This window comes from Antrostomus carolinensis, unplaced genomic scaffold (genome assembly GCF_000700745.2).
Source record: "Antrostomus carolinensis isolate BGI_N321 unplaced genomic scaffold, ASM70074v2 scaffold445, whole genome shotgun sequence".
Lineage (NCBI taxonomy): Eukaryota > Metazoa > Chordata > Aves > Caprimulgiformes > Caprimulgidae > Antrostomus > Antrostomus carolinensis.
Window position 1 is genome coordinate 30,966 of NW_010316891.1, and position 12,493 is coordinate 43,458.

The 12,493-nt window shown below is 39.8% G+C and overlaps 1 protein-coding gene across 1 annotated transcript in view; it reads left to right on the forward strand.

Annotated features, from left to right (window-relative positions):
- Positions 1-12,493, forward strand: part of IPCEF1 (interaction protein for cytohesin exchange factors 1) — a 42,517-nt gene that overhangs the window by 6,698 nt on the left and 23,326 nt on the right. Inside the window, exons 4-5 of the mRNA XM_010168367.1 lie at positions 8,143-8,216; positions 10,746-10,817. Coding sequence (XP_010166669.1) covers positions 8,143-8,216; positions 10,746-10,817 — 146 coding nt within the window. The remainder of the gene's footprint in view (positions 1-8,142; positions 8,217-10,745; positions 10,818-12,493) is intronic.

Sequence of the window (12,493 nt, forward strand, 5' to 3'; positions counted from 1 at the left end):
CAGTGTGAGTGGGAAATAGTCAGACAAAGAACAGCAGGTCCTGAGCTCCTGCAATCAGCTGAAGAACCAGGAATTAAAAACTGAAAAAAAAAGCAGTGTGGGGAGAAAGACATAGTGAAAATTCCAGAGTAACTCTCTTAATGAAAGGTTATGGCTGAGAGCAAAGCAGCAGTGAGTCCTAGGGAACAGCTGGTTTTATTCCTGGCTGTTTGCTACGGTTTGGCTCGATTAGTCAGAGATGGTGTCTTGCCCATCTTAGGAAGATTCAGACATAATTCTTCCCTTCACTTTGCTCTCTTGCATTGCTACCTCTAAAAAAAGCTCCTATCACATTCAAATGATGGACTGACAGAGCCCAGAAATGGGGTGTGCAGAAGATTAGGCGATGGAAGCAACAACATAGGTCGAAACTGAGTAGCTTCAGTGTGGAAATGTGGATGGGCATCAGGTTTTCTAAATGCAAATGGGCTGATCTGGAAATCAGCATCTCCCAGGCCCCCCAAAAAGATGAAAGATTAAAGAAACTCTTATTAATTCTTAGAACAATTTAAGAATTTAAGTGCAACCTGGATTGTTTCCACTTGTTTATTTCTATTGCAGTAGTCCCCATTAAAAATATCACTGTTTCATTCAAGTTACAAATAAAATAGTTTACACCATAAAAAAAACAACCCCAAACAACAAACCAACAACCCCAAACCCTAAACAAAACTTTACTAATGTAAAGAGTATTTCACATTCTCCCTTCTGTTGTGGGTACAGTTTGGTGTTTTTTAACAGAATGAAAACATTGGCCTTTCTTAAATAGCTTTTATAGGTGTTATTATCTATTCTTTTTGGGGGGAAAAGTGAAAACAACTCTGCTGGTCTTGTGCTGTTTTTTTTCTGTGGTGTTGTGTCACTCTGATTTAGCTTCCTTTTAAGACCAAGTTAAACATGTGTGAGAGAAAGAAAAGAAATAGAAAGTTATTTCCAATGTTTGCAATATTTCTACTTGAAAGAGACATGGCCTGGCAGATATACTTATCAGTGGCATTAATACCTGCAAACCCTTACTAGCATTGACTATTCTAAATCACTGTTTGCAGTTGAACTTCCATCCAAGCACTGTTAGGAAAGGTGAGCTGTCTGGCTGACATGAATTTGGGAAGAATTAAAACAAGGCAAGACTAGGCAAATTTTCCATTTTGGGAGAAGGGTGGCTGGGGTTAGGAGCAAAGTTGTCCAGTTCCTTTACTTGTTGTGCAGTGGTTAAATTCCTCTCTCAGGATCCAAAGCCACAGTCGTGCTGATCCTAGTGCTACTAGACAACATTTGCCATTTGGGTGAACTTGTTCTTTTGGTTAACGTCTGCTCTCCTGAGCTGTCACTGATGCCCCAAAACAAACAAGGCTGAAGAATGGGTGGCAACCTCATACCAGTTTCTCTCATATACTCTAAAGACACATATGGCTTCAAAATACTGTTGGCTTATGTCAGCTCTGACTTCTCACCTATCACAGTTCTTGTAAGCACTCTAGCTGGTAGCACTTCTTTGCTTTCAAATTCTGCTGATTTTGCACACTGTTTTACATTAACAACCTGAGGTTTCTTTGGGTAACTTAAAGTGCAACCTCTGCATGATTGTCGATTCAGGCAACATTTGCAGAATGACAGTAACTAGGGGGTGTGGGAAGGAAAGGAGATGTCCTTCACTAAGATCTGCTTACTTAAAATGGTGAGACCAGAGCCATGCTCAGAGTCATATCTGAGATGAATTACACCTGTTGTGTTTCCACAGATATTTTAACCTCTAGATTGATAAAGTGGAAGAAGAAGCAGTGACATATTTACTGGCTTGCTTGTTGTTTCTTTCTACTGCTGTATCTGGCCTGGCTTTAATGCTGCCTGCACTTCCACTGCCTTTAGTAGAACCAATCCTCGGTCCCAATGGGCCATCTTAAGATAACAATCTTGAGTTCATGGTTGTGCTAGAAGAGGAGGAGTCCTGCTTCTCGCATGACTGAGGCCTCCCATGACAGATCATTTCACAGAGTGTGGTGGTTTCACTTGACCAGCACCTGGCCAGCAACCAAGCACAACCGTTTGCTCACTCCTCACTTCATTCCCCCACCCCACCCCAGGGAACTGGAGAGAGAACTGAGGGCAAGGGTAAGGAGACTCACAGGTTAAGATAAGAACAATTTAATAATGGAAATAAAGTAAAACTTAATAATGATATTAAAATAATAATTATAATAACAATAGTAATAAAATAAACAAATGAGTGATCCACAGTGCAATTGCTCACCACCTACTGACCAAGCCTGGACCATTCTTGGATAATGATCCTGGAGGAGGGACAATCCTGAAACCAAAACTGCAATCCTGGAAGAACAAGAGCCGAACAAAAGCCAGAGAGCAAGAGAGGGAAAGACCCTCATTAATATACTGAATGTGATGTTATATGATATGGAATATCCTATTGGCATATCCAAATGCCAATTTGGTTTATTAATTGAAACATTCCTTACCCCCCTATATCTTGCACTTGTAGACTAACAAAACATGAAATCCTTCAACTTCCAGCAGCAAATGTAAACATTGGTATGTTATCAACATTTTTCTCATAACCAATCTCATGCTGAAGCTGAAACACAACACTATTCTAGCTACTAAAAAGAAACCCAGCTCTGTCTCATATGAAAACTAGGACATAGAGGCTGAAGTGAAAGGTGGTGGCAGAGGAGTGGGGCTGAGGTTGAAGGAACTAGGGCATGCTGGCTGCCTGTAGATCTGCCTGACCAGTTTTGTTCTTGTGAGAAAGAAGGGTGTTTTGTTCATGGTTGTGTGGAAACTGCGGTCAGCCAAACACTGGCAACTGTAGCATAGCAACAGAGTGCTGGACATAACCTTTTTTTTTTTTTTTTTTTTTTTTTTTTCTAATGGATAAAATAGGGAGTGGGTGGAATTTGTATGAGAATGTGCGTTATACCAGAGTTGGGTAGGTAACCTCAGCTGACATCGTGTTCTAGGTGAAGTCTGTCTTCTGGCACCACTGAAGCTGTGGATGTTTCTGTTGGTCTGACTTAATTTGCCTTGAAGCTAGTCTGGTTCTGGGTCTTGCACATAAGGCACATTGGGGCAGGAGATATAGGACAATTGTGATGACATTTACAGACAGTAGCTCCTTCTGTTTAACATAAAATATGTTGTGAAAGCCACAGCTCAAAAGAGAAAAAATAATAAAATGCTGAGAAGGGTCAGCAACAGCAGATCAGATACCCCAAGAGTCAATCTTCTCCTTCACTGAAAGCAAACCAGAGCACACAGGCAAATCCAAATTAGCTTTCAACCAGCTAGCTGAGGTACTGGGGACAGTGAAGTCAGGACCCTGGTGGTCTCAGCAGGCTTGAGTAGACTGCCCTGAAACCTCTTCCCACGTGCACTTGCTCTTTCTATAAAACATAGATATCACATAAGGCAGGTAAACTCTTGTTTGCAGCAGGGACATGCCCTCATCCTGGGGATGGGAAGCTCTTTGGATTATGAAGAAGCACAGAAGGGTTGGTTTTGTAATGGAAACACAGAAAATGTCAAAAAATGAATGTGAGCAGTCAGGAAAACTGCATTCAGGAAAACCAGACTCCTTGGACAAGTTCTCTTCATTAGCATTTAGTTCCCTCTTTCGAGTACTGCTGTCTGTAGGCAGCTGCCTTGAGGACAAGTATTTAAAGAGGACAGTGTGTGATCCTGCCTGCCTCTTTGACAGTTTTAGTTCTCATACTGAAACCCTGGTGGGAATCAGTAGTCCTGCATACAAAGAGGGATAGAGGGGGAAGATGGACATGTATAACCCAGGCTCCTGGCTCCTTGCGCTTGTTGCGACTATGTTGGATAGTGTTGGCTGGAAGGGGACAGAGGACTAAACACCTCTGTCTTGTGGCCCTTTAGAATAGCTTGGCTGGTTTTCTAAGTAGAGTTGAAATACAGGATGTGTTAATGATGGTTGTCATGGGGATTCAGCTGAAAAGAAATATAAATATAAAATCAAAGGGTTGCAAGCTGTGATCTACTGTCACTATTTATCTTTGGGATTTTTTAACCATGTTCACTGCATTTAAATTGGTACTTACTCCAACAGCTTTGCCAGGAGCTGTATAATTGCAGTCTTTTAAAACAGAAACCTTTCACCTTTGAATTAAAATTGATGCTTACGTGAATGATAAAAAGTCATTGAAGTAAACTGATTGTGCTGAAGGTTTCAGGGACCTCAGGTCCAATATGTTACACAAATTTTTCAGTTCTATAGGTTGTCCCACTGGTGTACATGGCAGGGAAAAAAAAGCCTAATAAAAAGGCTTGAGGACTGAACTGCTTCTGGGTCTTCTGGGGCCAGCACTGAAACACTGTGATGAAGCCATTAGGAATAACCTGAATTGCAGATTGGAGCTGTTCCACAATAACTAGATATTTTCACTTTGCAGCACTGTTTTTTAAAATCTTCCTGCATCATTACATTCACTTTAAATATTGAAAAAGGTCTCTTAAATGCTTTAATAAATCTCCCAAACTCACAAAATTTAGACAATGTATTGAGGCAAGCTAAAAAGGACATTAACTTCTTTCATTGGATTAATGCATTATGTTTCATAAATATGTTTGAATTTTTTTTTGAGTTAAAGCTTTTTCTGTGAAAAAGTGGTTATTTTCTTTTTTGCCCCAAGCATTTGCAGACATAGTTATTATTGAAACGATTCTCCTACAACTGGGCATAACAGAAAGTGTAGATTTATATGGTAGGCTAACCTGTATAAAAACCACGAGAGATAACTGTTCTTTTAAACATCCTGATTAAATAGGAAACAGGTCAAGTTTCTTTTAATCTGAAATTTTTAGGGCTATTTTACAGTATTGCAATAAAATCTGAAGGAAGTTTGAGTGAAATGTATGAATTAAATAATAGCACGTTTTAAGTCATGTTAAAGATAACATTTTGGAGAAAAGAAAATATTTACGACCTCTATACACTCTTAATGCTTTAAAATGTAATTTTTATCCCAAGCATGACTGAAAAGATGACTTCCACATGTTCTGTTCCTAGAGGTTATTCGTAATTCTATGTGCTGACTGTAATAATGCTCATAAAATTTTACTGTTATGGTTTGTTTTCCTTTTTTTTCCTTCTTTTTTTTTTTTTTTCCTGATAATTATGGAACTACATGCCCATCAACCCCCCCCTTACATAGATGGCACACCTGAGGTGTGTACCAATAGTGCATTTTTTTAAAAAAGGAGATGTAGTTCCTAAAATTTACACCATTATCCTCCTTCATGTCACTCATACGTAAAAGGAGACATTAAGCTTTTCTTATAAATGAACAAATGTGAAATTACTGACAGAATTAATATAAAACCTGACTGCATTGCACATAATCTTTTACCAACTGGAACATGCCAAATACTGCATAAGAATTCTGGACATTTATCTGTTGTAAAAAAGGTAAATGTAAATTACTGAAATCAAAGCCTACAGACCTATTTCCATTAACAAATTAAAGATTATTCCTCTAATTTAGATACTTATTGGAAATGTCAGTGGTTCAAGTCCAAGTTCTACCTCTGTATGGGTGGAGACACCCCAGGTGTGACCCCATGCTGACTTGCAGGATCCTGATAATTCAGTAACCCAATAGAAAATCTGAATGATTAATATTTGTATAAAGTAAAACTGAACTGACAGCAGAGACAATGATTTATCTAATGGCATTGCATGGACTTATTCTCCTCAGGAATTTCTGTGCAGCACCCTAAGCAATTTATAGGATACAGTCTAAACCAATGGCTGTTGCACCAATAGATGAAACTGGCTGACCTGTGATTGCTGTTGTAATATCTAAGGCAAAAACTCCCCGCAGACACTGGTCACCCACTCACCCACCTGATGGTTTACTTAGCTCAGGCCATGGATTTATTGGTGTGTGGGTGAGAAGGTACCTGGGTATATTCCTGTTTACAGGGTCTTCTTTTTTAAAAAAACCAAACCAAAACAACAAAACCCTGGGCTTATTCATTGATGCTGCAGAGAAATAACCATCATTTTATACATTTCTCATCCAGCAATGTGTGTAATAATAGCTTTGATACCCCATGAACTGCTTTTTTGGGGTTGGTTGCTGGTGTTCTTAGACTGCTCTTGGGAGCCTAACAGGACTCTCAGTGTTTTTGCTGCACCTGTTGTAGTAAGTGACCACTCTTTTTGGTACAGAAATGCAGGATAGTACCTTCTGTACCTTTAGTACAATGCAGCCCATGAACAGAGCTCCTCCTTTACTCACCCCTACTCATTCACTCATCCCTATATACTTTGTCTACTATGGATTTGGAATGGAAATACTAGCTTAATGTCTAATTGATAGAAATATACATAGAAAACCCCAACAACCCTTCTTAAAAAAAATCGTGGTTTTTTTTTTTTTCTTTAGTAAATTGTTATTTTGTCTCAACGAGTTTAGTTTCACTGTATTCCAACCTGTGGAATGGAAGCAAAAGCTCCCCAAGCCAGGCTCTAAACAAGTTTATCAGGTACAAATATAATCAGAGAAAGTTAAAAACCCACTACTGCAATAAGCACATTTCTGTACAAATGAAACCATATTACAAAATAAAGATTATTTTGTCAGCCCAGATGCTAATAAACATCATTGTTTCTTCTGTACTGCAAGAAAATAACAAAGAAAACCCCTTCTACCACTTTTTTTTTTTTGGGGGGGAGAGGGGGGCAGGGGGGCGGTCCTGGAGCAGACAAAACCATTTACTAGTGAAGATGCAAAATATCGACCTCTCATATGAATGTTTAATACATGTAAACTGCAGGAATGATGGCTGTGCTGTGATTTATTGTATACCAAAGAACATATATGCAGAGATGTGGGCAAGCCACCACTGAAAAATCCATTCCATTTCCATATTTCATTTCTCAGAGATTCTAACTTCCAAGCATTAAACTCAAAGACTTGTCTCGATGAACATCCTTTTATAGTCTCTTCATATTCATGCATAATGTGACTTGAGATGCTGTCAGTCATCTTCATTTATCCTCTGTCTTTGTAATCATTGTGTATATTTTACCTGCTTTAACTCTCTACATTTTCAGAATTTTAATCTGCCCAAAAATAAGAGCTGGGAGCAGCAAAAAAGTGATTCAGGAATGAACTTTTTCTGTATTTTTGAAAGTACAGGTTTCCTGACATATGTGCTACTGACTTTTGTCTACATTATTGCTCCTCTTAGGAGGAGTCTTAGTCTTAATGTGGCTGATTAGGTGAATGTAGAAAGATGTAGTAAAGGAAGATGCTTCACTATAGACATGTATTTTTTGAATATACATAGATCATTGTATGTGGTGCTGCTACACATCTGTGTAACATGCATGTATGCTGTATAATGAAACAAACACTTTGAGATTGCATGTAACAACCAGGCCTGAACAGATGATAAAACCCTTGTTCATCCTGTCTTATGTCATCCATCTCCTTTGGGAGGCTTCTGTTCTTAGAGCTGAGGTTCAGTACTTTAATTTTCTGTGGTCTATGCACAAAGCATGGCAAATTTCTTCGGCAAAAGAAGTTTTGTGATCACTGGTGGGTGCAAAGGAATCAGGTTGCTCCATCTTCCCTCTGGTTTTAGTCCTGGTTTGATCCAAACCTAAATTTTGCCCTTGACAATTTCACACTCTGGACTAGACTTTTGACTTACTCATGAATCCTAGACGAGGGAGCTCTGATACAAGTGCTTTGAGGTGAGGAGGAGAAGGAATCTACAACAGTGCTATTGTAGGAGTTGAGAATCTATCCTCCTTCAGGCTCTTTGATATTTGGAAGTGTATGACAAATCCTATGCTCACATTCTGCCACTTGCAGAGACAGGAGTGGTGCCTTTCTAGCATCCAGGACTTGCACAAATAGTAGCTGGTATGGGAATATTTCTTGTTCCTAAATACCAGCCAAAACATTGGGTGTTATTCTGTCCCCATGGTGACGAGCATATATTTTCACAGTATAAAAAGCTGTCAAAAACTTACATGTTAAATATCATTGAGCACTGGAGTCTGGTAGCTTACCAACTGGTTGTTGTAGTGATTTTTGAATTCTTTTATTGCAGGCTGAAAAAGCAGAAGGATTTATCAGACTTCCAGACTTCAGCGTGGATCGAGCAATTGAATGCAAAAAAAAGCAGTAAGTTTATCTCTTGCTCCCAGTTTTGCCTGATTTTTACAACATTGCAGGGAATTGAATCTCAGTAGTGTCTGACAATGAAGCTGTGAGGAGCTCTTCTGTGTTGTATAAATAATGAGATATTAATTGAGCTACTGAAAGAAAACCATATTGCAAAAATATTTTTGAAAATTCTTTGCCAGATGTGCTCTGCTAAAACTACAAATAAAAAGTAGATCAGTATGCCAAATGCTTTTTTTTTTTTTTTCTTAACTTCTTTTTGTTCACTGATAGTAAATTGTAGTCTATCTCAGATACCTTCTCTTAGGCGAGGAGGTCAACAATGGTGCAAGTAATGCTGCTTCCCTCCAAGTTGGGACTGTTCTTTAGGCTGCTGTGGTGCAACTTTGTTTAGCCAGGTACAAATTTCAAAATATTCTCTCCAAACTCCATATGCAGTACTGACTTCCAGCTGCTTCTGAGTAGACTTCAACGGTTTGGAGGGATGTTGCTGCTGTTCAAAGTTACAAAGCTCAGCGTGGTTTTCTTTCTGTCCCTCAAGAGAAAGCCTTTGTTCTTCTGTTTGGGTCTCACGCTGACATTAGCTGTAAGTGTTCTTGAGACTAACTGTGGGCCTGGCTCCTCCAAAAAAAGGGTACAGCTATTTTGAATATGGGGAGCTCCGTTTTGTTTTCTCAGAGGAAAGGTTGAGTCACATGGTATGATTAGAAAATGTTTCCCTTCACTTCTGCAGCTGTTGGCTGTTAGTGATGGGGAGGAAAACATGTGCTTATTACTTACTTGAGATGGGCAAGTTAGGAGAACTGCGAGGAGTGATCAGGGCTGCTGGGGTCTAGTCAAATATTGTGTGCTGCCACAGGACAGAGTCAGTCAGCTAATGAGGAATAAAAGAGGAAAAGTACACAGTCTTAGGATCGGAGACTACGTTTTAGAAAAAAAAACCCAAAACAACCCCTCTGAAAAGTCTTACTGATGGCTATTCAGCTAAAGAATAGTCTGGGGCTGAGACCAACAGGTTAACTATTGGCATGTCAAGGGACTACCTCCATTTTGTTTACTTCAAACCTGCCACCTAGTTGCCTCTTTAGTGCCTCCAAAAATTCGTCTTGGAAAAGACAGTGGAGAGTCAGTCTCTATTCATAGAATCATAGAATCATAGAATGATTAGGATTGGAAGGGACCTTAAAGATCATCTAGTTCCAACCCCCCTGCCATCAGCAGGGACACCTTCCACTAGATCAGGTTGCTCAAAGCCTCATCCAGCCTGGCCTTAAACACTTCCAGGGAGGGGGCATCCACAACTTCCTTGGGCAACCTGTTCCAGTGTCTGACCACCCTCACAGTGAAAAACTTCTTCCTAATATCTAATCTAAACCTCCCCTCTTTCAGCTTAAACCCATTTCCCCTTTTTCTGTCATTAGTTGTCCTTTTGAAAAGTCCTTCCCCAGCTTTCTTGTAGGCCCCCTTCAGGTATTGGAAGGCTGCTATAAGACCTCACCGGAGCCTTCTCTTCTGCAGGCTGAACAGCCCCAACTCTTTCAGCCTGTCTTCATAGGAGAGGTGCTCCAGCCCTCGGATCATCCTGGTGGCCCTTCTCTGGACTTGTTCTAACAGGTCCATGTCTTTCTTATGTTGGGGGCTCCAGAACTGGACGCAGTATTCCAGGTGGGGCCTTACAAGAGCAGAGTAGAGGGGTAGAATCACCTCCCTCGACCTGCTGGACACGCTTCTCTTGATGCAGCCCAGAATACGGTTATTGGCCTTCTGGGCTGCAAGCGCACATTGCCTGCTCGTGTTCAGCTTCTCGCTCACCACCACTCCCAAGTCCTTCTCTTCGGAGCTTGTCTCAAGCCACTCATCACCCAGCCTGTATTTGTGCCTGGGGTTGCCCCGACCCAGGCGCAGGACCTTGCATTTGGCTTTGTTAAACTTCATGAGGTTAGCACCGGCCCACCTCTCAAGCCTGTCAAGGTCCCTCTGGATGGCATCCCATCCCTCCAGCGTGTCAACCGTACCACACAGCTTGGTGTCGTCGGCTTGCTATGTGCTGCTTGTGATTTTATTGTACTGTATCTCCCTTCTCTTGACCATCAGATTTCCACGTGGTGGAGTTTTAGCCTGATTAATCACTCACAGAAGCTGTTCTATACCTTAGGTCATCCCTTGCTCTTTCTCTGAATCTTTCCAGGTTTTCTATGCCCTTCTGAGCTGGAGGAAGCAAAGCTGCACATAGTATTTGAGATGTGGGCACATAACTGAATTATGTATTGGCATAATAAAGATGTTTATTTTATTCTTCATTCCTTCCTTTTTAGTTCCTGTAGTTTATACCCTCTGACTAGTGTATGGCCTAGGAAATGAGCTAAAAGTAGACTAGTGTTTTAAGGAAAGAACTATATGGATGGATAAACTGATCTGGATTAATATAGTGGAGTGTAAAAAGATTTTAAATAATTAATTCAGCTGTTTTTTTCTTTTCTGATGTAAATTAGTTTTCTTCATATCTCTTCTATTTTTCTTTTCTTGAAGTGCTATTAAAATCAGCCACCCACAGATCAAGACATTTTATTTTGCAGCAGAAAATGTTCTGGAAATGAACACGTAAGTAGGAGCGACTGGCCGTGTTTCATCCTGTCTCATGCCTGAGAACACCCTTTGAAAGTTTATTCTTTCACTGTCAAGCAGTTGTTGACAAAGTTATTCAGGGAATTACTGAGTCTATTTTGTTCTCTGGTCATTGTATAGAAGGAAAAAAATGCTATTTGTTCACGAGTGACCATTGAAATCAGAATCACATTATTAGCCTGATTTTAATACTAATTTTCCCAATATTTACTGGTATAAATTCCTTTCCACTAGCTGTAAAGATTTGATAACAAGTTCATTGCCTTGGGAAAAGTGAGGGAAGAAAGAAAAAAGAAGGAAAAGCTTAACATAGTTTTGTCCTAGAAGTGATCTAGAACTAGAATATAATAGTGTCTGCTTTCAGAGTACTGTAGCAGTTAACAAGGAGGGTTAAAGGGATAGAAAGGACTCTTTAATGTAAGCAGCCATTCAGTTCACTGCCAGACTATGTTGCAGTTAAACGATTCTCATGACAGATCAGAAATTTTCTTTCCACAAATGTCTGCAAGAACAATAATTCCTTCATGCAGTTTTTAATATAAGAAGTAAAAATGGATATGAAACTGCCATTTTAGAAACCACTGAGCTATGAGAAATAGATATTACTTCCTATTGATCCAGTTTTGACTGCGTATCTTGTCTTTTTTACTTTAGATTGCACTCTTCACAATGCTGTTGCATTAAGTGGCCAAATAACTGGACAGAAAGCTGTGCAATTTATATGGGAAAAGAGCTCCTATGATAGTCAGGTCAGGATTTTAGTCATAGTTCTGCTGATGACATTTGTGACATTCTTCACAGGACATTGGCTGTTCTTTCCCTCTATAAAGAGGAGACCTCATACATATTTACCACAACAGAAAAGGACAGAGATTAAGAGAATGTGTGACCTTCCAAAAGGGCTATAGATACAGAAATATTTGACACTACAGTAGTGTACGTACATATACATTCAAAATCTATACTCTATAGATGCATACAAGTAAATAGAGATGGAAAGAACATGCCCTTTGCAACCTGAAGAAGCACAGAGCATACTGGTGAGGAGATAACCATCCATTTCTGTCTTACTGCATTTCCTACCAGAGCTCCTGAATGGAGTAAGAAGTTCTTGAGGCAAATGAGCTGAGGATGGCTGAGAATAAGGAACTACTGGACAGGGATACTTCTGTAGAGAGAGTAAACCTGGTTGAGAAAGAAGAGAGGGAAGGATATAGGGTGAAGGAAAAGGAAAATTAGAGCTAATGGAGGATGTTAGTGATTGCTAGCAGCCACTTTGGAGTCCAGCTGGAAATTCTCAGTGTCTTAATGACACTTTTGAAATGTTTAGTCTCATGTGAGTGAGTGATGGAAACCTATGCAGGTGTCCCAATTCTTATGTCCCCAGAATGATTTTCTTCAAACTCCACTCGAATAAATTTAATTTTGGCTTAAAGCTAGGTAGCCTAGCATTACTATACTGCACTAATACTAATTCCTAACTGTTTTAACTGATGATATTTTCCTTGGAAAAGTATAAAAACATGCATTTAATACATGAAGTACACGCATACTCACGCATATGTCAAAACAGACTAAAAGACATCTGCTCTCTTGGCTCCAGTCCTGCAAATACGTATGTATGTGAGTGGTTCCACTGAACTCACTGGGGC